This window comes from Heptranchias perlo, chromosome 10 (assembly GCF_035084215.1).
Source record: "Heptranchias perlo isolate sHepPer1 chromosome 10, sHepPer1.hap1, whole genome shotgun sequence".
NCBI classification, from domain to species: Eukaryota; Metazoa; Chordata; class Chondrichthyes; order Hexanchiformes; family Hexanchidae; genus Heptranchias; species Heptranchias perlo.
The window spans coordinates 31,841,215-31,868,428 of NC_090334.1; the positions used below are offsets into that span (position 1 = coordinate 31,841,215).

General features: G+C 40.2%; 1 protein-coding gene across 1 annotated transcript in view; it reads left to right on the top strand.

Moving 5' to 3' along the window:
• g2e3 (G2/M-phase specific E3 ubiquitin protein ligase) overlaps positions 1 to 27,214 on the top strand; it is a 111,927-nt gene that overhangs the window by 64,989 nt on the left and 19,724 nt on the right. Inside the window, exons 7-12 of the mRNA XM_067991388.1 lie at positions 1,496 to 1,602; positions 2,242 to 2,358; positions 9,432 to 9,556; positions 15,373 to 15,508; positions 20,312 to 20,628; positions 23,682 to 23,863. Of these exons, the coding sequence (XP_067847489.1) occupies positions 1,496 to 1,602; positions 2,242 to 2,358; positions 9,432 to 9,556; positions 15,373 to 15,508; positions 20,312 to 20,628; positions 23,682 to 23,863 (984 nt within the window). The remainder of the gene's footprint in view (positions 1 to 1,495; positions 1,603 to 2,241; positions 2,359 to 9,431; positions 9,557 to 15,372; positions 15,509 to 20,311; positions 20,629 to 23,681; positions 23,864 to 27,214) is intronic.

Consider the following 27,214-nt stretch of genomic DNA (forward strand, 5'->3'; position numbering starts at 1 on the left):
ATTCAATAAAAGTTTTAGAAAATGGTGATGGTGAAACTAATGAGATTGAAGATAGACAAATCTCCTGGACCTAATGGTTTGCATCCCAGGGTATTAAAAGAAGTAGGTGAGGAAATTGTTGCTGCGTTAGGACTCGGGAATTAGAAACATAGAAAATAGGAGCAAGAATAGGCCATTCGGCCCTTCGAACCTGCGCCGCCATTCGATTATGATCATGGCTGATCCTCTTTCTCAGTACCATATTCCCGCGCTCTCCCCATACCCCATGATGCCTTCTGTGTCTGGTAATCTATCTACCTCCTTCTTAAATATATTCAGTGACTTGGCCTCCACAGCCTTCTGTGGTAGAGAATTCCACAGGTTCACCACCCTCTGAAGAAATTTCTCCTCATCTCAGTCCCAAATGTCCTACCCTGTATCCTGAGACAGTGACCCCTTGTTCTATTCAATTGACCCCTTGAATTAGAAAATTGCCAATGTCACTCCACTATTTAAGAAAGGTAAGAGAGATAAATTAGGCAATTATAAGTCTATTAGTCTAATGTCAGTTGTGGGGAAGTTACTAGAATCTGTTATCAGGGACAGAGTAGTTCAGCATATAGACAAATATGAGGTGATGAGAGAGAGCCAGCCTGGATTTGTAAAGGGTAAGTCATGTCTAACGAACCTAGTTGAATTTTGAGGAGGGCCTGGTTACTTACATTCTGTTAATTTTTTTCAGAACCATTTCCGTTTCTTCAGTAATCTCTGTTCCATATCCTTCTCTAGTACACCCATGTTCTCACTTCCACCATCGTTATAAAACCAGTGTAAAATATTTATTTAATATATCTGCCTGGCTTTCATCCTCTACATTTAGACTCTCCTTATCCCTGAGTGGTCTTATCCTCTCTTTAACTATTCTTTTACTTTTCATATTCTTATAAACATTCTTATAAATATCAGCCAGCCTTTTTCATATTCCCTTTTAGATCTTCTAATCCTCCTTTCCCCTCCCTACTCTCCACTATATTCATCATGATCATCTTCAGTATTGTTAGCACTAACGTTATCATATGCCTCCCATTTAAGTTTCAATTTAGTTTTATCTCTATTTATCCCCAGAACGCTCTTCTTTGGTACACCCATTTTTTGCCTTTTTAGAAATTTTATTCTGTCCTCCATGCATCTTACAATTGAAGACTCCCCACTGTTGATCTGTCGACCTGCTTACTATCTTTTCTGCCCAGTTAATTTGGGCCATATCTCCTTTCATTTTTCAAAACTCTTTTTCCAGTCCCGCACCCTTATCTTTGACTTTCTTATCCTTTTCTATTCTTACATTGAACCTAATTAGGGGTGGTCACTGTTTCCCAATCGTTCTCCTACTGTTATTTGTCCCAGCAACTTGGGGTTTGCTTGAGATTGCAGTCTAACAGAGTGAGTGCTGACTCTACTTTCTTGCTATATTAGTATTTGTTGGTAAAAATAATTGTGCTTTCTTTCCTTTTTGTAGTTTCAGGCGCTGAGTGCTGGGGTGTTCTTCTTCAGGTGCACTATCTGTAGTAATAAGGACGAATTCCAGAAGGAGATGTTACGAATGGGGATCCATGTTCCAGAAAAGTATGTGTGCACTTATCAATAAAAGCTGGTGCAATTTTTATTTGTTAAACAAAATATCTATCAGCAATACTTTATTAAAATGTTAATTGAATATTTTTTATTTTTTTGGTTACTGTTCTGATATTGAAGGGAATTGGCTGAGAAGAGGCATTGGACCTGATTGTGCAAAGTCACTGAATTAAACTTAACTGAAAGTGATCCAGCCCTGGTTAATTACTATCTCTTTAATGGTGTTGCTTCAATTCCCTCACTCTACATCAGTAATTTATCTTAGCCATTTCCCCCATTGGTGCAATCAATGCTTTCTATTTATGCCTTCGAAAAAGTTGAATGTAATCCTAATTTTTCAGTGTCGTGTAGCTACATAGCCTAGCTTGATGGTTTCTGGGGAAACCATACATTGAACATACAAATGAAAATACTGTCGTAGTTTTGAAGATGGGTGGTGTTGACCGTGTCGTATAAAGCCCCAGGACCTACATAAAGCTGCAACTTATACACTTGATTTTAGTCATTAACAACTTAGCAGAATATGTAAATATTTTGCATACACTGATGACTCACTAGAGATGGCTTCCCTCCTTATGCAGTAATACTTGACATTCTTCTGTTACCAAATGTCTTTGTCTTTTTGTAAAGGGATGCATCCTGGGAACTTGAAGAGAATGCATTTCAGGAACTTTTACAACGTTACCAGCGATGTGATGCAAGACGATGTCTCTGTAAAAATGGAAGAGAATATGCTGAACCCGATAGGTAACAATTAATTTTTCCATGAAAGTGATTGCTGTATTAACAGCCTGAAATTAAGTTTATAAACCTATTTGAGTTCTTTAAAGCTAATAAACTGGGATTTTGGGGAATGATAATTTTAAACTGAAAATTTAATACTTTGAATTTAACTGCCGAAAACGCTGTCAAATATAAGAGAACACTGAAAATAAACTGATGTGTGGGCATAAAGCCCTTTTAGATGCTAACTTGGAGCTAACTGGTCGTGGTTACTGCTACAACAGTAATTAAATATTTTCTGTAAAACATCAGCGTAATTTCCCGGTGCTAAATTTAAGATCTCTTTGGCAGAAACTGGGTTCCATCATGTTTCAAATTTAGAAGATATTTCATATTGTGTTTTTTCATGTGAATGGTAGCTAGACATAGGCACTGGGATTTCAGAATTGGGGCTACACATGCTATTTTCTGATGATATCCCCTCTGTTCTTTATCTCAATGTAGGAGCATGGGGTGAGCGAAAACACACACACTGGGTTTGACATTGAAGTGATCATCTTTGCTCAGTCCCTCCTCAGATACATAGTGATTAGCCAGCCATCTCAGGCTTATGAAATGTTAATTTATGCAAAGTTGCTACTGTGACAGGAAATACATACTGATTGCTTCAGATCAAGCTATTTTTACTGCCTATCAAGCATTAGATTCAAAACCCATCCAGGTGTTGAAAGCCAGCAGCTCACACTGGATATGACCAGGATATAACCATTTAACAACTTTTATTTCTACCTCTTGAGAGAGGATTCGTTTTTATTAAAGAAATTTGTTCAGTGAAGAACAGACTCTTGATCTGAGGTGTGAGAAGTTGCCTGCACCTGACGTGATCAATGTAGTTTTTTGCCCCTGTGAATCGGCAAAACTGTGCATCCAGGCAACTTTGGCAAGCAACAGTCGGTGACCGCAGAAGTGTGCACTTATGTAAAAAGCTCATCGAAAAGCTTAAAGGACTCTGAGAATTTTGAAACACTTTGTTACATTGAGTTTAAACTGTTTTCTAAAACCAGAGAAAGTTTAAAAAATAATAATGGTATCCTTGCCCCCCTCCTATTTCTAATCTGCATTTTGCCACTGGGTGACATCATCCGAAGTCATGCATCAGGTTCAACATGTACGCTTATGATACACAGCTCTACCTCATCATCACCTCTCTCGACCCCTCCTCTACGCTGTCATACTGCTTGTCCAACATCCAATCCTGGATGGGCCGCAATTTCCTCCAAGGAAGTCCAAAGCCAATGTCTTTGGCCTCCCCCACAAACTCTGTTCCCTTGCCGGCAATTCCATCCCTCTCCCTGGCCATTGTCTCAGGTTAAATTTTTAAGACCTACCTCTTTGACCAAGCTTTTAGTCACCCGTCCTAATATTCTAATAATTTTTTTCTGGCTCTGTATTGTTGTCTGATTGCACTCCTGTGAAGTGCTTTGGGACATTAAACTATGTTAAAAGGCGCTATATAAATGTATTTTAATCTGATTTATTTTGCTTCTGTATATTTACATCGTAATAAATGTGACTATTTGTACTCACGACAGTTGGCTAAAACTACTGAAGTGTTGGAAGATGGCCCAAATTGTAACAACTGGTTAGAGTTCTACTACCCCAACTAGCCCCGTTAACTATCTGTCTGTAATTTTGAAAGTCGGTACTTGATTCGCACTTTGAATTTTCCTTTGAAAAATGCTATGAGAACTTTCCTGTTAAAATGTCTACAAGTAATTGTGACTCTTGCTCTGTGATGCTTTACAATGATGTCAGCAGGTAGTATTCTAATAGGTGTTAGCGCCATGTTTTTCTGGACAGGCTTAAGAATGAGCGAATCAAACACTCCTGGGCATCAATTTCCAAAAGGGTCCTAATGCAAGAGCAGAACCCCTATTTAAATATTTTAATGAGCCCAGCGTTCATTTCAGGCAGCACCCAGGCAGCAATAACCAAAACCAATATTGCGGCCGCCACATTTTGTGTGCACTTCCGCTGCGGGTCGTCCACCGTGAAATTGGTAAGTGGAATACCAATTTTGCGCCTGAAAACTGGGCAAAATGCAAGCATATTTCTACAGTAGAAGGTTTTATTTAGATTTCTCTGCACATCAGTGCCTCAAAAGGCAGTACTCCCTCCCCTCGCCCCCACCCGAGACAATGTGGAAAATATGTCAACTGCTGGCTAAGACCTGCAGCCTACTTCTAGCAGGAGAACAGCATTATCTGTGCCAGTCAAAGTCACCACTGCTTGAATTTTTGTGGAACTGGGTTCTTCCAGGCAGTTTCTGGTGACTTTTGCAACAGCCACATTAGGGTCAGGCAGCAGCTCACCATTGTATAAAGATGATCACTGATCAGGCAGGCCTTGCATGCCATTGCCTTTCCAGTAGAACAAGAGTGAACTATCCAATTCTACAGATTGGCAAGGTACCCACAGATGCAAGGAGTAGTTGATAGCACGTGTACCACTCAAAGCCCCATATGAGAACCCTCAATTTCATGAACAGGAAAGGCTTTCATTCTACTAATATGCAGCTTGTGTGTGATGCAAATCACCTTATCATATGTTAATAACTGATTCCCAGGAAGCTATAATAATGCTTTCATCATTCACCATTCCACTCCACCATAACAGCCATGATGACTCAGTCGTGTTTCAGGATGCTTTATTAGGGCGATCTCATGCAGTCATGGCTTATGATTCCAATAAAGCTCAGTAAACCGAAGGGGAGAACAGATATAATGTGATCCACTGCTCCACAAGAAGTGTGATCGAGCATTCTGAATTGATTTAGGTGTCTGGATCACTGCAGCTTGCTGCATCCTATACAATATTGCAGTGAAGAAAAGCTTGCTGCTTCCACAAGCTGGTGATGGTGGAGAAAGATCTCCCTCCCAACAGCATGAGGGTGCTTAGGAAGGAGAGGATGTGGAACAGAGCAGCTGGAGAAAGGAGTCGTCGACTTATAGGCCAGTGTTTTCAAGGAATAAAAGTTGACACACCAAATAGTCACTTCACACCTACCTATTCTACATTCCACCTCATCCTCGAAGTTCCTTACTGTCCAAGACTTCTGCCTATTTAACTTCATAAGAAAGAAGTCTACATTTCCCTTCCATCATCTAACTCCAAAAAATTTGCAAGCATAAGTGAGGTCATAATTCTGTGGTTTGGCCATGTCAACTGTTCAAAGTAACATTCACCAAAGTGCCAAAAAATCCATTCACCCAGTCTACACCAATTTCAGCACACAGTGTTCACCCTTTGTGCCAGCTAACTTACTTACTGAAGTTCCTGGTCTACTACTTCTGTGAGGGGCTCCCTGAATGAGATGAGGTTGAGCAGTGGGTGCCAGGAATGGTTCCCCTGATGCCTTAGAGACCTGAGGTGACTCTCGTCTTAGTGAAGCAAATGTCCCAGAGGCAGGTTTTGGCAGCAAGTCTCTTGCAGTGTCATGGGATGTCAGGTTCATGTCTGGAGCTCCCTCATGTGTATCTTTTACCATTCCTTGCAGGCTCTGAGGTGTTACTGCTCATTAACAGACTAAATAGTCCCGATCAGGTCTCAGAAACCCTATGCAAATGTGGCTGACCTTCAAGGTATCTGTTGAAGCAATAGTAGCCAATAGTGGCCATCCAGAAGCCGCTGTTGTCCTTCGTACGTCTTCCTGGCACCTTCGATCTCATATGCAGGCAGTGGAGATGAAGATGTTCCTGAGTCATTGTTCTTTTGAACACTAGGTCCTTAAGATCTGGGTCCCTAGGCTCCTCGGTTGAGGGCGGTCTCCGCTCTCCATGGATGAATGGCACTCTTCCCCTCTTTCACTCCAAGGTTCCCCTGCTCACAAGTGCCCTGCCCAATGAAAACTCTTCCGAATCACTACTTCCGCCTAAGTGTGTCTCTGGATTGGGGCTTGCATGGGTCAGATTCCATGATTGGAGTTATGGATCTGGAAGTTATCAGAATGGCAAGCATCTTCCTGCAAGGCACACCCTATGATGTGAAAAACAGAAAAGTTTCCATATTCTCTGTTTCCCTCCCTACGATGGTAACCCAGTACTCAATAAGGAGTGGTAATACTGCTCCTAAACCACCTCATGTACATAATTAGGGCCCAGGAGGAAAAACCAGCAGGCTAGCAGCAGAATCACATGGGCAGGCAGAAGGCCCACCTCGCCGCTAATCTGCCAACAGGAGGAGAGTGCAGTCATACAGCTCAAGTTTTGAAACTAACTTCTTATCCAGTCTTGAGTACTACCCTGGATTCTCATGGCTTTCAGTTTAATTAGAAGTCTTTCGTATTTCTGATTGTACAAAAAGCTAGATGATGGGAATCTCTAATATCCACTTTATTTGTGACGTTCTCAAAAGAGGTGTAAGTTTGCCAGGCAGAATTTTCCCCTTCTAAATCCATGCTGGCCATTTTATTAGGTTGTTGCTAATACTAGGTATGGTTTTAAATATATCTAATATGGATAGACTAATGGGTCTGTAGTTGCCGACATTTGCTTACATCCAGTCGTACAAAACCTCATGATTCCTTCGTGATGATAGCCAGAGCCTAGAAATTTCCTTCTTGGGCCCAGGTCTGGTTAGTTAACCTTCAACTCCCTTTATCTATCAAACACCTTAGCCACACTGATTTCAAAATCTTCCAGGATATATGCTGTAATAAAAGAAATGGATAGAAAGTTAGTATTATCCTCCTTTAGTAAATACTTCCAGAAAGTATTAATTTAAAACTATTTTTACTTTGTGCCCAATTTCATGTATCATGCAAGTGGATCGCTAAAAATGTTAGTGATGTCTCTAATCTTAGTCGAACAGCACAAGATTGTCAAAGTGGAATGCAGTGCTCAAACGGACATTGTCACTAAAGAAGTCTGATTCGGCTGCAGAAAAAGGTTCCACAGATCTTCAGAGTTATTCCTGCTTCAAAATTCCAGATGTCTGTTGAGGTTACATTACAGCATCTCTTTCAATGCAATCTTCCAGCACAGGTAATATAGTTGGAAAGTTGCTGTGCATAGTTGTAGTTTGAGCAAAACAAGTTTTTTAATTTCTGTAATTTAAAAGGAAAAAAATTGTATAATAAATCCATATTATTACTGACTTTTTAAATAAAATCTTCCAAAATGGTGTCTGGAGTTGTTTGTCTTCAGATCCTCAGGATATGCACTTGTTTTAACTAACCTAAGTTTACATTTGCTCCTTTTTGTTTTCCAAGCGCACGAGTTATTGTCATCTTCAAGCACTATACCATCCATTGCTGAAGCTGCTACATACAAAATTACCAGGGATGAGGAATTAATTGGTGAAGACTTGTCATTTGAAGCCACTGAATCACCATACAAGGAGAGGAGTGCATAGTCGCCTGACAAGTGCCGTGAAGAACTAACCCTGAATCCTTCACAGAGCTTGCCTGGAGGTACCTCAGATTTTGAGGTTCTGTCATGGCAAACAAGGGGACATGTCAGCCACAAGAAACTTCTTTTCTCTGCCTGTTCCCTTCAAATAAATGATTTCGTTGTCTAATAGAGAAGTGTGTACACCTGCTGAAGTAAGCACAGACTATATCCATAGGGAGTATGTAATCTGGCAATAGTTAGGTGCATACTGATATAGTTTGCCTACATAATGGACAGAATTGGCAGAGTAAATGGATGCTCTCGTCAATCTTCTGAGCACACAGGTGTAAAAACAACAACTGCTCCAAACTATTTCAGAATAGAACTGCGTAAGGGTTTTGGAGAGACATTTGAAGGATGTAGGATCAATATTTGCTTCACCTGTGATTGAGGTAGTCCACCACCTTGGATATAGTACTCTTGAACATGCTATGACGGATCCACACTGCCAAAACTCGGTACCCTTTTAATTTCCAAAAAAATATAAAAGTACCTGTAAAACAGTGATATGGCAATATCATTTTGCTTAGCACTGTTTATCTCTTGTACACTTTTACATAGATTATATTTGCACGGCATACATCTGATTCAAAAAATTGCACTGATATTCACGTGTTGAACAAATTACCTCAATGTAATGGGGATAAATACAATTTGCTTATTTATCTGAATATTTTATTTACTAGTACTAACTGGAAAATTGTGACAATAAAACAGTATTTATTCTTTGCCTTCAGTGTTGTCTTTTTCTCTTCCAAGCAAAGCTTTCAAACTTAGTTCATATGTTAATGGCATCTTTTAGAATGGTTAGCCATTCACCTTGGATGGAGCAGTTCAGTCTGATTCGATGCTAACCCTTCCCTCCTCCACCCCTATCCCCAACAGAGTCCTGGCCACATATTATTCATGCAGTGGTTCTCATGCCTGGTGGAGGGGTTTCATGTTGGTGCAAAAGTGGAATTATTGTCTCAGTGTAAATGTTACACAATGTATCTGTTCAGTAAGTGTGTATTCATAATCATGCACTACCATAATGTAATATGTAGTAGGTTCATAGCAATAAAGCAATGTTTAAAAACGTTTGTCACTTCTGTCTTTTGATACAAGATATCTCCCCATGCATCAGTATAGCAGGATTACATGTTTTCAACGTTGTGTCACGTATGTTAATGAAAATAGACTTTCAACTTACTGTTAAATTAAGGTCTGTTCTGAGTGTTACTTTAAAAAAAATCCAAATAAGTATGTTATGTGATTTAAAAAAAAATTAATTGGATCCACCCCAGTAATTGGTTTAATCGTTAAATGTCACCCCTGTTAAATCCATGCTATAAAGTGCAAATCTGTGCTAGTTGGATTATCACAACTTTAGTGTCTGGCATATTTTGTGGATTAAGATGGTGTTCATCTAAAGTTTCATTTTTTTTCCTGAAATTTAGTTTAGGGCATCATTTAAGTGCCAGCTCTCATTTTCCCTATTCTATTTAATCTATAATTCCACTAAAGTGTAAGTAGAGCTTGGTTACTAATTTGTATGTTTCATTATAGCAACTGTTATGTAGTGGAGTTTTTTTCCAGACAGTTACAATGTTGTGATGAAAGATACTCTTGCAAGAAATTAATAGCTGCACCATTTTTCTATTTCAGTAAATGGGACATTGTACTTTGCAAGTACTGTGGCTCCAGTGGGACTCATCTGACCTGTTCATTGTTAGCAAGCTGTCTAGAAAACTGGGAGTGCCCTGAATGTAGAGATATTGTGTACAAATCAGGTAACTATTTTGGAAATGTAGCGTTCCTATTTTAAAACATTTCTTTTAAAGTGTTTAACAATGCACATTACTAGTGGCCAGGATCTTGGTCAAGTCAGTTTCAGTTTAGTAACTGGTTATCAGTTGATTGTATCTTTTTCAATATTGAATGTATGGATTGATGCTGAGTTGAGATCCATGCAATTAATATGGAATTCTTATCAAATACCTTCTGTAAATCCAAGTCAGTTATATTCACTAGATAGCCCTCATATATTAATTTAGTTGTGTCCTCAAAAGAATTTTAGTAGAATAAGTGTAACCCATGCCTCTAAAACGATGGTACATAAAATTATATCGAATTTACAGCACAGAAACAGCCCATTTGGCCCAACAGGTCTATGCCAGTGTTTATGCTCCACATAAGCCTCCTCCCACCTTACTTCATCTCACCCCATTGCTATATCCTCCTATTCCTTTCTCCCTCCTGTACTTATCTAGCTTACCCTTTAAATGCATCTGTGCTATTCACCTAGAACCATAGAAAAGATACAGCACAGAAGGGGGCCATTCTAATCCCACCTTCCAGCACCCGGTCTGTAGCCCTGCAGCTTACAGCACTTTAGGTGCAGGTGCAGGTCCAGGTACTTTTAAAAAGAGTTGAGGGTCCTTGCCTCTACCACCAATTTGGGCAGCGAATTCCATACACCCACCACCCTCTGGATAAAAAAGTTTTTCCTCATGTCCCCTCTAATCCTTCCACCAATCAGCTTAAATCTATGTCCTCTAGTTCGTGAACTCTCCGCTAGGGGAAACAGGTACTTCCTGTCTACTCTATCTAGGTCCCTCAATTTTGTACACCTCAATCAAGTCTCCCCTCAGCCTCCTCTGCTCCAAGGAAAACAACCCCAGCCTATCCAATCTCTCCTCTTGGCTGCAATTTTCAAGCCCTGGCAACATTCTTGTAAATCTTCTCTGCACTCTCTCCAGAGCGATTACGTCCTTCCTGTATTGTGGTGACCAAAACTGTGCACAATACTCCAGCTGTGGCCTTACCAGCGTTTTATACAGTTCCATCATTACATCCCTGCTTTTGTATTCTATATCTCGACTAATAACGGAGAGCATTCCGAATGCCTTCTTCACATCCTTATCTACCTGTACTGCCACCTTCAGGGACCTGTGCACATGCACTCCAAGGTCTCTCACTTCCTCTACCCCTCAATATATTCCCGTTTACTGCATATTCCCTTTTACTGTTTGCTCTCCCTAAGTGCATTACCTCACACTTCGGGTTGAACTCCATTTGCCACTTTTCCACCCACTCCACCAACCCATTGATAGCTTCTCGGAGTCTACAGCTATCCTCTTCACTATCAACTACACAGCCAATTTTTGTGTCGTCTGCAAATTTGCCAATCATGCCCCCTACATTCAAGTCCAAATCATTAATATATACCTCAAACAGCAAGGGACCCAACACTGAGCCCTGTGGCACACCACTGGAAACGGATTTCCATTCGCAAAGACATCCATCGACTTTTACTCTTTGTTTCCTGTTACTGAGCCAATTTTGGATCCAATTCGCCTCATTTCCCTGTATCCCATGGGCTTTTACCTTTCTGACCAGTCTGCCATGTGGGACCTTGTCAAATGCCTTACTAAAATCCATGTAGACAACATCCACTGCACTACCCTCATCAATCCTCCTTGTCACTTCCTCAAAGAATTCAATCAGATTTGTAAGGCATGACCTTCCCTGAACAAATCCATGCGGAACTATCCCTGATCAAACCATGCCTTTCCAAGTGACAGTTTATCCTATCTCTCCGTATTGATTCTAATAGTTTGCCTACCACCGAGGTAAGACTGACTGGCCTATAATTGTTCGGCCTTTCCCTCATACCCTTTTTAAACAATGGTACTACATTTGCAGTCTTCCAGTCCTCCGGTACCTCCCCTGTATCTAGTGAGGTTTGGAAAATGATCCTCAGAGCATCCGCTATTTCCTCCCTGGTTTCCTTCAATAGCCTAGGAAACAGTCCATCCGGCCCTGGTGACTTATCAACTTTCAAGAATTCCAGTCCCTCTAGTACTTCTCTCTCGTTATGTTTACCTTATCCAATGTTTCACACCTCTCCTCTTTAACTACTAGGTCCAGATCATCCCTTTCCTTTGTGAATACGGAGACAAAATATTCATTTAAAACCCTTCCCGCATCCTCTGCTTCTACACACAAGTTACCCTTATCATCCCTGATAGGTCCCACCTTTTCCTTAGCTATCCTCTTGTTCTTAATGTACTGATAAAACATCTTAGGGTTTTCTTTAATCTTACTAGCTAATATTTTTTCATGCCGTCTCTTTGCTTTCCTTATTTCCTTTTTTACGTCATCCATGTACTTTCTATACTCCTCTAGGCTTTCTGCGCATTTAGTTTTCTGTGACAGTCATAAGCTTTCTTTTTCTGCTTTATCTTGCCCTGTATATTTCTAGACAACCAGGGGGCTTTAAATTTGGCAGTGCCACCCTTTTTCTTTGAGGGGACATGTCTGCATTGTACCCGTAGAATTTCACTTTTTAGTGCCTCCCACCGGCTTGCCACTGATTTCTCCAAGTAGTTGTGTCCAGTCCACTTCTGCCAAATCACCTCTTAGTTCTGTAAAATTTGCCTTCCCCCAATTTAAAACGTTTACTCCTGATTTAACTCAGTCCTCTTCCATAATAATATTAAAACTAACTGAATTGTGGTCACTATCCCCAATATGGCCACCCACTGTCACTTCACCCACTTGCCCATCTTCATTTCCCAGGACTAAATCTAGAATTGCATCCCCTCTTGTTGGGCTTGTCGTGTACTGGCTAAAAAAGTTCTCCTGGACACCGATCAAGAATTTTGCGCCCTCTGTGCCCCTCACACTGTTTGAATCCCAGTTGGAACTCACTACCATGTGGGAGTGAGTTCCACATTCTTGCCACTCTGAGTAAAGAAGTTTCTCCTGAATTCCTTATTGCCATTATTAGTTACTATCTTATATTTATGGCCCCAAGTTTTGGACTCCCCCACAAGTAGAAACATTAAATGTTACCAAGGACCTCTGGCCTCTGTGCTCTTTAGGTGCACATTCCATGTAATGCTGTGATGTATTTTTCCAAATATAGAAGTTAGACTAACAAATGCAAAATTTTACAGTTCTTATCTTGCTCCCTTTTGTTCAATTTCAGAATCACATTTGCTGTCCTTGCTTGCAGTTCCATTATTTGTTGAGCTCCTAACAATAGCAAGCAGAGCTTCACCAATTTGTTTAAAGTTTCTGGGATATACTGGATCTGGTCCAGATTCTATAGATATTTAATTTGTGGAGTTTGTTTGTGACATGATTTACCAACTTCGATGAATGATCTAACTTCTTGGAGGTTAATACTTCTGTTTAAAGCAACTGGGCCACAGTAGTCTGAGACGAGAAGTTTTAATCTGTTCATTAAGTGCTGCTCCAGGAAATCTTGATTTGGGAATCTTGCCCTTTGTTCCCATTAATTACATTTCTGGAGCAGGTTTTTTTAATGGCTTTTTTCTGCAATGTCAAAATGATGGTCGCATCCTTGCAAAGTGTGCTTGTTATTATTTCTAATCACATTAACTTTGAAACAAACCATTGTTGCCAAATGTTGTACTGACTGCTGGCCATCAAATGTTTTACTTTTGAATGAAATCAGACCACATTCAAGATAGCCACCAGGAACAATTCAAACTTTTGACCACATTGTTGCTTTTTATATTCATTATTGGGATGTGGGCATCACTGGCAGAATTTATTGCCCATTCCTAGTTGTTCTGAAAAGGTGCTGGGCAGCCTTCTTGAACCGCTGCAATTCTTTGTAGCAGTTTTGTACAACTGAATGGCTGCTAGACCACTTCAGAGGGCAGTTAAGATTCAACCACATTAGTATGGGTCTGGACTCACATAGGCCAGACTGGTTAAGGACCCAGGTTTCCTTCCCTAAAGGACATTAGTAAACCAGTTGGGCTTTTATGACAATCTGACAGCTTTTTTACTGATACCAGCTTTTTATTTCCAGATTTTTTTTATAACCTGAACTCAAATTCTCAAACTGCCATGGTAGCAATAAAAACCCATGATCTCTGGATGATTGTCCAGGCCTCTGGATTATTAGTCCAGTAACATAACCACTACACTACAATGTTTTAAGTGACCATCTCCAATTTCTACTCTTCCAGCATTCAAAACTAACTTCTCTTGAAATAAGTGCATCTGGATTAAAGTTGGTCACAGTGTGAATTCAAAATTATTCTGACTGCATTCACTTTGTAACTGTTCAGTCCATTTCCATTTATAGATAGCGCCCAACTACCAAAATTGTGCTGAAATTGGCATGATAGCCAAACTATAAATGTCTGTGAACAGTTCTTTAATTTGCTCTGGACCCCCACCCCCCCCCCCCACCGCCCAATAACTTGGAAACACTTTCATTCTCAAATTTTCTCAGTATTTATTCTATGCATAACTTTATTTTGCTATTCAGCATAATTAACATAAATTACTGCTGATTTTGTGGTTATTGCTTTTTATTACTTGTAATAACTTTGAAACTACTTTGTTTCTGATCGCAACTGTTATAATTGTTTGATGTAATTTTTTTATTTGTTGTCATGATGTGGGTGATGCTGGCAAAGCTGCACTTATTGTCCATCTCCAGTTGTCTTGAGAAAGTGGTGGACTGTCTGCTTGAACCACTGCAGGCCTTGTTATGGTGCTCCCACAATGGTGTTAGGTGGGAATTTCAGGATTTTGACCCAGGACAATGAAAGAACACTGATATATGTCCCCGTCAGGATGGTGTGTGACTTGGAGGGGAATTTGGAGGTGATGGTGTTTGCATGACATTGCTGTCCTTGTCTTTCTTGGTGATAGAGGTCATAGAGCTAGGCAATGCAGTTGAAATAGCTTTGTAAGTTGCTGCAGTGCATCCTGTAGACAATACATACATACTACAGCCTCGGTACCTTTGGTGGAAGGAGTAGATATTGTGGTATGGATGCTAATCAAGCAGACTGCTTTTTGCTGGATGGTGTTGAGCTTCTTAAGTGTTGCGGCTGCACCCTTCCAGGTGAATAGTCAGTATTCCATTGCAGTCCTGCCATTGTCGTAGTGGCTGGATGCTTTTTGAATGCACTGTGCAAAGAGGATGTTAGGTATTAACTGAGAGTATAGGGTGAGCATCTGAAACACTGAGGAGGAGTGATTTGTGTAGTTACTGAACATAAGGTTCAGAACCAAGGCTGGTAGGTTGAGTTAAGATACAGATCAGCCATGATCTGATTTGAATGGTGGAAAAGGTGCGAGGGGCTGAATGGCCTAATCCTGTTCCGATAAGTGAGAAGATTTCAGTGGTCAAGACATGCATACTGGATGAAGACCAGAAGCTTTGGAAGGTAAAGGAATGAATTCCAGGCAGGTAAAGGCTATGTGCAAAGTCAAAACTGTGAAAGTGGGATTGTATGGAAAAGCCTGAAATGAAGAGCGACAATAGACAAATGCCAGTGGGAGCTGATGGAAGTGAAAGTGTTTTGGTGTGGGTTTTTTTTGTCTATAAGCTTGCCCGGTTGCACCAACTAACTGACTTGAAATGTGTGAAAACAGTATTGCAGTTTCTGCAATGCCGTGGTCATCACTGTTGCCGAGAGACATGAATAATGCCTTGGTGGAAATCAAATGAAAATGCTAAGAGATTGTAAATGTTCACTTATTAATGACATGTTCTGTAAAATTGGCCAGATTTAACTATATGTAAAATTGTTTTTCATTTTTCCAATAGAAAAGTTAAGAAAAAGAAGGCTTAGTTCAGTAATAAACTCGCCAAAAAGGAAATTTGCAGATAATCAAGAGATGCTGCATTCTCCTTCTAAATGTCCTAGATTATCAAGTGGAACTCGGAAAGAACCCAAAAAGCGGTTAGTGCTGTTGTAAAAATGATTAATTGTCAAGTTATAGAATGTTGAGACACAACAAATCAGTACTATGCTTATTATAAAAATTCAAAAATATATATAAAAATTCAAAAATATAGATTGTGAGTTTCCTAACTTTGAAATTCTGAAGCTTAAAAATGTTTGTCTGACCACTTCCTTGTATCCCACATCCCCCTACCCCTTCCAAATCCATCTGCCTCAGGGAAAAACTCTTCCCACACTTGTGCCATCACCCCCTCCCCCCCACCCCCAGCAAATCAAGTAGCTAAGTCTCTGGCAGATGTTTGCAGTGTATTTATGGGACTGACCAAGTCATATCCGTGAGAAATCAATATGCCTCACATAACTTGCAATATCTCCTACTGAGAGAGTTGAGAGGTTTTGGAGGAAATGACAGTCAATGTCTTCATGATTTTCAACAAGATTAAAGAGCTGAATGGAGATGCTCATTCTATGCCTTGGGTGCACTTGGCATTTGAAGAAATTTATACAATTATTGTCTAACCTTTGTGCATAAACAAAAGTATAGAAAAAGCAAAGGTTATTTGGTCCATTTTATTCTGTGGAGCTTGTATGATTTATTCTGTTTTGGACTTTAAGGCAAATCGAAAAAAGTTGTCCATCATTCCAATATTATTTAACCCAAATACATTTTGTAAGTGACATTCTAATGTCTGACAGAATTAGTACAGTGTTACTTAGAGTATTTGATCATCTCATACCTTAACTTCATTTCACGAAGGGAGAATTGATTAGTTTTTTAAGTGAGTTTATTTACATTGTATTGTCACTCTGGATATCTATTCCACATAATGACTACTGGTTGGAAGAGAACAATTATTCTCGTTTCTAATCTTGGTTATAAATGTGTATTCTGTGAGCACAGTTTGTTAATGAACCTGTTTAGGTTCATGTTATTGATGCCTTTTAAGTATTTTTAAAGTTTGAATAGTTTTCCTTAACTCATCTTTTATTCCTCGAGAACAAATTCAATTCTTTATGCTGTCCTCATAGCTTTCTATTTTTTTAGCACCTCAATTATCTTTCCCTCCTCTTTTGAACTCTTGTCATTTGCATCCATATCCTTTTGAAGTTGCCCAAAAGTCAGTGATTCTGGCGATCTACAGAATTTTGTTAAAATATACTATGTTATTTGGAACACATTGTTACAAATGGCGCTTTACCTGTCAGACTGTTAATCAGCCTATGAATCCTTCCACTACTTCATACTTTTCCCCCAAGGGAAAACAACAACCTAATATTATGTGACCGCCTAAATGCCACTCTTATATAAACAAAAATCTCAGGTATTTGTTCCTGAAACAAATCATCCCAATCTGGCATGACCGGAAACACAAATAGAATCACGTAGAATTCACAAACAATCGGTTATCTCATTTCGTGGACAAGCCTTCCTTAAAGAAAGCAATAAACAAACATTGCCCAATCATTCTAAAGTGAATAACATAAAGAAGACGCTTCAAAGAAAGCAATCTTGATGGAAACGCAACACAAGCTGTTGCAGTTCTAGAAATCATGAATAAGATCACTTATGCAAGATCCACAATCACAGTCTGAAGTGTAGTACATTTTGATTCTTCAAATTTGTGTCGCACTAGCTGGAGAAACCAGAGTCTGCAATGACGATTCAGGAAAGATTTGCCCTTCTGCAGGGGATAGATTAGGGGGAGTATTACTCACCTGCTCTTTTCACAACCAGCTTCTCACTGATCTTTTAGTCATTGCTGTAGAATGTTGAGTGTGGGAGGAAGCTTTCATGTTTGAAATTGATGGCAAGTTGCGAACATATAAACAAATAAAAATGACGGGCAGGAAAAGACTAACTGGCTCATCAAGCCTGCCCCACACTTATGATGCCTGGAGCATCATGTTTGGACACTTCCTAACCCCCAGCATTCATGTGATCTCCTGGGAGAGGCAAAAAAAAACAGAAAAAGAAACCCAGTGCCAACAAGGGATAACAAATCTGGAAAATTCCTCTCCAACCCCCTCAGGCGATCGAAACCAGCCCAAGAGATCACATGGACCATGCTTACGTTAAATGATAAATCACTTAACTTTTGTACAATGTGGTTTCTGCCCCAGCCAAGAACCTTTTGAAGACGTGCAAAGAGTCAGCACAAGCTGCACAAACCGGCAACGTATTCAAAAGGTTCAGTACTCTCTGGGAAAAGAAGAATCGCCTAACATCTAGCCTATTCCTACTCTTGCATAGTTTAAATGCATGACACCAGGTCCGGCCCAATCTGTTAAAGCTGAAATAATCTTTCAATACGTTCAGTCCTTTCATTATAGACTTCTGTCAGGCTGCCTCTAAGGTTACACAGCTCTACAGTGAATAGACCCAGCTCTCCAAGCCTATCTGAGAAACTACGGTTCTTTAAGCTAGGAATCATTCTTGTGGCTCTCCTGACCCTTTTCCAAGGCCACTATATCTCCAGATGCAGTCTAACCAAGGATTGAGGTATAAGTCAGAATGGTGTCCTTTGGCTTGTATTGAATGATTCCATTAATACAACCCAATACCCTGTTTGCTTTGGCTACACATTCTCTGCATTGGTCGTAAACCTTGAGTGATCTGTGCACAATAACACCTAGATCCTTTTCTCAACTGCTTTCAGTATCGTTCCAACTTGTCTGAAATCATGGCCTTGATTTTAACCCCCCTCGCCCTCTCTTTCCTCCCAGCCCCCCGACTGGCAGGAGGAGGTTGGGGGGTTAAAAGAGCGGGATCGAGCAACCCGACCCCATTCTCGGTTGCCGTAATATTTACGGTGGCAATTCAGGCCCCTGGATGATGCTCCTGTTAAAAGCAGGCAGGGCTTAATTAACATGCAAAAGTCATGGCCCAATGATGTCATCGGTGCCATGACTTATTTTTAACCTCACCACAAGGGGAGTCCCACGCTGTCTCATGCCTGATAACAGAAACCTGGCGGGAGGAGTTGACTGGCTAGAAAAAGCCCAGGTAAGTTTTACAACTTTGCCTGTTTTTAAGCTCACTGTGGTCCAGGAGGAGTAGGAGTGCTCCCCCCAAGCCTCGAAAGGAAGCCTTCAGCCTCCCCAGCCCCCATCCTTCAGCTTCCCCCACCCCCCTACTGACTGACTGCCGGGGACCGTTCATGTGGATCCCTGGCTGTGTAAGATTCTCAAAATTCACAGATCCCCCAAAACTCGGAGAAAAACCCTAAAGAAATTCACCTTTTCCCTGAGTATGGAAAACTTTGGCCATTGACCAAAATCCTAAGATGGAAGGATAGGTGATTACCAGACGAATCAACAACACACACATGGAATGTGGGAGAATTACTGCTTCAGACATGTCTCTGTTTTAATGCAAAACCTACAGCAGGTGGTGAACACTCACTGCCATTGAAAGAGGCAACTGCTCCAGACATGGTGGGGCCATGTCTTTGTTTTAAAGCAAAACCGATCAACACCTAGGACGTTGGATACAAAAGGAAGCCTTGTGTGACAAGCTCTAAAAATCGGAATTAACAATGACCCATCGGGAGAAGCAATTGCAACATGATGAGGGACCATCAAAAAGCCATCAAAGATTCTTAAGGACTTTGTAAGAACTGTTTAAACAGACATGAAGTTTTTTTTAAAAAAGTGACGGAGACCATTGTAAGAGAGGGATATAGATGTGGAAACTCGAAACCTCTCTCTCTGGCTCTTGCTTGCGCTGGTGTTCTGCTTCTCTTGTTCTGCCTGTCTCTGGAAGGAAGAGCAGCTTCCAGCGAACAACAAGGCGAGGGGGCAACAGGAAAGCAGTTCGACAGGGAAGGTCAGCAGCTCTAGAAGCAGGCCGACACACAAGAAGAAACCAGAGCAACAGCCCCAGTAACCATCAGACACCTCGCGGCAACAAGGGCCTTACAAAACAACCAACCGAATATTACCACCAACCAACCGGGTAATATTGGACCACCGCGACCAAAGAAAACCAACTCAGGAGAAAACCAAAGATCCGCAAAGTTTTCACTCTACAATCTATTTCTGACTTACCTCTGGGTGAATTACTGTCAAGGATTCGTTTGGTGAGCATTATCTCTGGCCCTTTAGAGTCCAACATAGCGAGGACAGTGGGATTGGGAGGGGTGAGGTATCTTTCTACTGTAATTTCCCTCGTGTGTACCGAAGTGTTCCCCATTTTATTAGAGTGTTAAGATTGTTGTGTTGTATTTTCTCTCTTGAATAAAGGTCAAAGTTTCTTGCACCAAAATCAGTTGTCTGCTGCACTTTGTCACAACCCCCAAATAAGTCCAAGGTCTAGAACCCAGGGAGTGGGAGCGATTCGAACCGCTTAGAAGTCAGAGGCGAAGCTGACACACACCACCACCCCCTACAGCTGCAGTCTCCTGCCGCTAATTTCTGCTCCTGCCAGATAGTCAATCAGGCCGACTTGAGACTGCAGTGATTTATTTAAATGAAGCCCTGGCCTTGCCTGGTTCTTCGCTCGTTACCAGGCTCCCCCGCACCTTCCCCGCCTCCCCGTTAACATCGGAGCCCATATGTCTCTAGTCTTGGTATATTTGCTAAAGAACTGACCTTTGTTTGTTTTGTGCTGAAGACTGTTGGTCCTTGTTAGAATATCTTTCACTGTTGCTTTTCTGTCATCGAAAAATGTAAAATGTTCCAAACTTTTATTGGCAAGGTATATTTTTCCTGTGAAATAAACATGAAATGTTGCACGATTATTTTTTCAGTGATTAGCTTCAACTACAAAATATTGCTTTTTTTTAACCTTTTCTTCAACAGCCAGATATTTGCATCAAGACCACTTGCAGACATTTTGAAAGACTTAAGATCACAAATCAAATTGAATGTCATCTCAACAATCAATGTTGACAGAACAAATGTCTGGGAAGGAGCTCTCAGAGAGATGAAACGCAAAACGTTCAGACCCACCAGCACAATTTGCGTTCAATTTTCAGATGATGCTGGAAAACCTCAGGAGGCTGTTGATTTGGGAGATCCCTGTCGTGAATTTTTTGGTTTGCTCATGCATTATCTTGAGAATTCAATCTTGTTTGAAGGTCCTGCTACCTCGAAGAACATGACGCTAAATTCTCGAGGTTAGACATTTTTAACATCATTATATATTAAACTTCAACTATAGTGTGTATTCAGATTTTTGTGATTGCATTTGATTTTGACATCGTACAAGAAAAGATCAATGAGAGAATTGTTAAATACTGTAATGTTATGTTGGTTTGATAATTAACTTCAGTTTCATTCATGTTTTTTTTGTCATTCACGTATTGTCTAATATCAGAAGGACATGTTCAGAAGGTATCAGTAGTGCTACTCCGAGTATGTTTCCCACCTAATGACTCTCCAATTCCCAGATAAGTAAAAGGATATGTTACAATCAGCAGTATGATATGATAAATATCTTTATAAGAAAGGCTCAGCGGATAACTTGAAAATTTCTCTATCTCAAATGGCAACCTATGGAAAGTGTCCAGCATTTGTATACTAAAGAATGTGTTCTGTTCCATGTCAGTTTCAACATTTTTCAAAAAAAAGTGCTGTAGCTCCACAGGTATTGCAAATATCAGTTTGTACACTATATTATGGACAATTGTAAAATTTACCAAAACTAAATTGAAATGCAAATAGTAATTTATATAAAAAAAAGTTTAACTGCACTCAAAGGAATTTCTCTTCTGAGTGCTCCTGTTTGATTTTCTTTAGTGCATCAGAACTGCTTCATTGACATCTTGCAGTACGAGAGAGTCTGTGAGAGGCAAATGCTGTCATTATATTAGGAGACAAGAAGCTTGTTAACCAATTTTATTTTTGTATACAATCCAAGAGGATTAGAATTACCTTACTCTCACTTTTGCATTTTGATATAATTTTAGTTAATTTTCAGTGACACGTGGAAATAAGTGTCCATCTGGTAAATGCAGAACTACAAATGACACTTGGGTTGAAAGATCTACCTCCAGTTTTCTTGATGCTTAACCATAACTAATATTTTATGATAAAATAAAGTCAGATTTCTCCCATTATTGCAGCACTCCCTAAGCATCTGTCCATTTCCCTCATGCTAATAAAGCTACATAGTGTAGCTTTGTATCTAAGCAAACAACATTGGGATATTGCTACCTACGTGCCACCGGAACAATAGCTAGTTGGATAGCTGTGGTCCGATCTTAGTCAATAAAAATAGGGAATGGGGCACTTAACTGAGCTCTTGTCTGTATTAACCTGTGCCACATCTTTAAATTTGTACTATTGCAAGAATACAGCTGCACAGAACTTTGCCCATCATTCTGTAGGGGTATATTTGTTCCTTTACATTTGCAAATGAATAGATACCATGTAAAATATAGATTGTTGTCTTGCTACTGAATATTAAAATGAAAAATCAGAGGGTTGATTACCCAGGCTGCTGCTAAATGTCTAGCACTTTCGAGAGGCAGAGAATTGCATTAAACTAAATGAAGAAAGAACTTGGATTTGTATAGCACCCTTCACAACCTCAAGAGGTCCCAAAGCACTTCACAGCCAATTATGTACTTTTGAGGTGTAGTCATTGCTGTAATGCAATGAAATGCGGCAGCCAATTTGCGCACACAGCAATGACATAAATGACTGTTGGTTGAGGGACAAATATTGGCCAGGATACCAGGCGAAGAAAATAGAGAAGGAAAAGTTATTGAGGGGTTTCTTTCATTCTGTGTAAACCAAAGGAAATCCAATTCAATTTCTGACTGTTCGCAGTAAGTATCTTTTGAGTCACTTACCGGAGGTGGGGGAATGATTTGAGGAATCATACGATTCTATGGAATAATTTAAGATTATAAAATAATCTTAGAGAAATGGACAGAGTGTGGAGTAACTTCGAAATACTGGGCTTGAGTATATTTGAGCAGGGCACTGGCAAATTTCAAGAAGTTTTATTTAGTGTTGCTTAAATGTGGAGCAGAAGCCTTTCAGGATATTGGCAACAATAAATATTCAAGATTTGGTGAGGATTTTTAAAGCAATTCACAAAATTATGATGTGAAGGAATGTTATTCAGTATGAGCCTGGAATAAAATAAAAATAAGGTAATCATTCCTGAGTCATAGTACTGATTATTTATGTTTACCTTAGTACTGAACTATAACTTTGTGCTCCATTTCATTATAACAGCCCTCATTTTCAGCTGAGTTCAAAAGACCACGAAAAATCCAACCACAGTACAAAAATGGATTGTCCACCAGCATCTACAGTGTCCAATCAAATTAGTTGTTCTATGTTGCCCATATCTTTGCTGGTTCTGAGAACTGTCTGCAGTGCAATATTTCCACCAAATTTTGGGCCAGAGATTATAATACAAAGGTGTCTTGCATTTCTATAGTGCTCAATTTGTATAGAGAGGCAGGGCAGTAAATGGCATGTGGACTCTGAGCTCGAGTGGAGGAGTAAATGGAAGTGGGTCCACAGTGGCAAAAATGTGGTGTGGAAGAGATTTTTGTAGGCAGGGAGGAAGGTGACAAAGCAAAGATGCTGAGGGTGGGAGTTCCAGAGGGTTAAGGAAGTGGCTGATGGACAGAGACTGAGAGGTGTGGTGGTGGAGGAACAGAGGGATAAAGGGCTGGAAGAGAAAACCGAGGTAGGGATGGGGAAGACAGAGAAGACATTTAAAGGCAATGATGAGAACCCTAATGTCAATACCTGGGTCATGGGAAATCAGTGGAGTTTGCCAAAGATGAGGGTTCAGGCCTTAGGGCAAGTGAAGACACAGGCTGTGCCATTTTGCATGACATATAGGTTATGGATGGTGGAAGCAGGAATGCCAACAAGGAAAATGTTGAAGTGTAGTCACAAATGTAGTCATTGTCACTGTCCTAAATGCAAGTATCTCTGTTGCCTAGTGGATTCGCCTCTCCTGGTCTCCTTTCTTCCACTGATGATATTAAATGAGGTGGCAAGTTTATTATAATACCTGAACTTCATATGTTTTGCACAAAAAATGACAACAGAAAATTATACCATGTCTAAAGAAATTATACAAAGCTGATTAGTTGTCCTTATTCTGCAGATTCAAAAAATATTTGCCCTATTGCTTCCCCCTTCTCTTGTATTAGAAAATTACATATGCATGTATTTATGTTTATATTTCCTTCTGTAGCTCTTAGGTGGGACTGGTATTATGAAGCAGGACGGATGATTGCAATATCATTAGTTCATGGTGGTCCATCACCAAACTTCTTCTCCACAACTCTGTTTAATTGTCTGGCCTATGGCCCAGAGATAACTGAACCAATCATGGAAGATGTGACTCATTTTGAGGTGATGCAAAAGATCAAAAAGGTAAATTCTTAATGGTTCTTAAACTACTTGTAAGTGCTGTTTTCAGGGGCACTGGACTAGCACACTTTCATTTCTCCTATAGAAGATGGATTCAGATCCACCAACAAATGGTGATGGAAAGAAAGTCTTTCCTCTCAGCTGGGTGTAAAGGTATCATGTGGGATGAGGAGTGAATTCAATAAAATTCCTAGTAGGCATAGGCCCATGGCACAAAACTACCAATCATTTGACACAAACTGGCAGTCCCTCACAGAGAAGCCATAAGCATACCTTCTGTGGGAAATAGGAAAAGTTCACTCTCTTGTGCAGTAAGAGACAGTGTTCTGACAGTGGGAGCTTTACTATGCATTGATTGTGTTGTTCCTGGCTTGAGAGTGCTTGGTGCAAATACTGGGTGCCAGAAGTAGACAAAGTGTTCCATTCCCAAACTGACCACCTTTACCTTGAACAGAAGAAAAAAAAATTCTTGTTCTCTCAGCAACGTGTTGGTGAACCCCAGCCCCACACTATTCAGTTTCTAATCTTGGGTACTTCTCAGAGAGGGAGGGTGAACATATCAGGGAGAATAATCCACGGAACACTATTGTGTACCTAGTAAGCTTAGCAGCAATATTCCTACCTATTCTTCCAAAATTCCCTAGATTCTAGAACGGTCCCAGCAGGTTGGAAGGTAGCAAATGTGACCCCGCTATTCAAGAAAGGAGGGAAGAGAGAAAACAGGGAACTACAGGCCAGTTTGCCTGACATCGCTCGTCGGGAAAATGCTGGGATCCATTATTAAGGAAGTGGTAAAAGGGCACTTCGGAAAACATAATATGATTAGGCAGAGTCAACATGGTTTTATGAAAGGGAAATTGTGTTTGACAAATTTATTAGTATTTTGAGGATGTAACTAGCAGGGTAGATAAAGTGGATGTCATATATTTGGATATTCGATAAGGTGCCACACAAAAGGTTGTTACACAAGATAAGGCCTCATGAGGTTGGGGGTAATATATTAGCATGGATAGAGGATTGTTTAGCGGACAGAAAACAGAGTAGGGATAAACGGGTCATTTTCAGGCTGGCAGGCTGTAACTAGTGGGGTGCTTCAAGGATCGGTGCTTGGGCCTCAGCTATTTACAATCTATATTAATGACTTCGATGAAGGGACCGAGTGTAACGTATCCAAGTTTGCTGATGATACAAAGCTAGGTGGGAAAGTAAGTTGTGAGGAGGACACAGAGTCTGCAAAGGGATATAAGACAGGTTAAGTGAGTGGGCAAGAAGGTGGCAGATGGAGTATAATGTGGGGAAATGTGAGGTTATTCACTTTGGTAGGAAGAATAGAAAAACAGAATATTGTTTAAACGGTGAGAAACCATTAAATGTTGGTGTTCAGAGAGACTTGGGTGTCCTCGTACAAGAAACACAAAAAGTTAGCATGCAGGTAGAGCAAGCAATTAGGAAAGCAAATGGAATGTTGGTCGTTATTGCAAGGGGGTTGGAGTACAAAAGTAAGGAAGTTTTATTGCAATTGTACAGGGCTTTGGTGCGACCTCACCTGGAGTACTGTGTACAGTTTTGGTCTCCTTACCTAAGGAAGCATATACTTGCCTTAAAGGCAGTGCAGCGAAGGTTCACTAGATTGATTCCTGGGATGAGAGGGATGTCCTATGAAGAGAGGTTGAGTAGAACGGGCCTATACTCTCTAGAGTTTAGAAGAATGTGAGGTGATCTCATTGAATATATTCAAGGCTGAGATAGATTTCTGGACTCTAGGGGAATCAAGGGATATGGGGATCGGGCAGGAAAGTAGAGTTCAGGTCGAAGATCAGCCATGATCTGATTGAATGGTGCTGCAGGCTCAAGGGGCCATGTGGCCTACTCCTGCTCCTATTTCTTATGTTCTTATGTACCTACCATCTTGACCTTGAATACTGTGTGGTGTGGAGATGCACAGTTTGAGGTGCGGGGAGAGCGATGGCTGGGGAATAAGAGAATATATAAAGTCTGCATCTATTGCACGCCTGTGTCCATCACTCAAGCATCGCACTTGATGTGCAAAGTATTTGTCACACTTGCACCTGAATGATTCAAACTACATATGCAGAAAATGTAATAAATCATAACCGAACAGGTAGAGAACATACCATCAAAAGCAGGCAAAGCTGGTATTTTTCCAATGAGAAACTGCTAATAGCATGACAACAACCAATCAACAACACAGTCAACAAAAGATTGTCCAAATATTTTATTATGGCTGCCATCGTGAATTCTCATCTGTTGAGAAACTTGCTTCAGGAAATAAGTTTTGTAACATAATAAAGACATATAACAAAATACAAAAATTGCAACAAGACTATTTATCTTAACTATTTGGTCTAGTGTTCATGGTGCTTCTATTGCTATCAGTTGATGAGACTCAAAAAGGCAGGAGACTTTCCCAACATGCACTTGTATCTACTCCAGATATTTCTTCATTGGCAGCAAGACTGGCCATTCACAAAGCAGGTGAAACATGCTGTTTGTAAGCCCCTCTATCCAATGTTAGAGAGGCACCGGCAGGACTAACAACATTTAAAAGACTACTTTGAGGGAATATTTTAATTTAAAAATGCAGTGGATGTTGAATGAATTTTTAGAAGGTGTTGATAAGCTGCCGTATAGGAGGATTATTGGTAAAATTAAGGCACGTAGTTTTAAAGGGAACATGGCAGCATGGATAGGAAGCTGGTTAAAGGACAAAACAGAATAGTGGCTAATGGATGTTCTTCAGATACAGAAATCTTTAAAAGTAGAAGACAAGTTTGATAAAGCAGTAAAAGCATATGGGATCTTAGATAAATTTGGACATACAATACAAAAGCAAGTAACTAATGCTAAACCTATACAAATCTTTTGGTTAGTCTGCAGTTAGAACATGTCAATTCTGTCCAGTTTTGAGAACCTTAATGTAGGAATGGTATTAAAATCCTGGAGAGGATACATAACCGACTCAGTTGGATGAAATCAAGGTTGGAAAGCTCTATTTATGAGGAGAACTAGCAAAACTGGGCCTCCTTTCTTGAGCAAAGAAGGTTAAGAGGAAAAATAATGTTTAAAATTATGAAAATTCAAAATCATAACTGGTTTAGATAAAGTAAATAAAGAGAAACTGTTCCCATTGGCAGAAGGGTCAAGAACCAGAGGATACAGATTTAAGGTGATTGGCAAAAGAACCAAAGGCGACATGAGGGAAAACTTTTTTACGCAGCAAGTAGTTATGATCTGGGATGCGCTGCCTGAAAGATTGGTGGATGCAGGTTCAATTGTGGCTTTCAAAAAGGAATTGGATAAATATTTGAAGAGAAAAAATTTGCAGGGCTACGG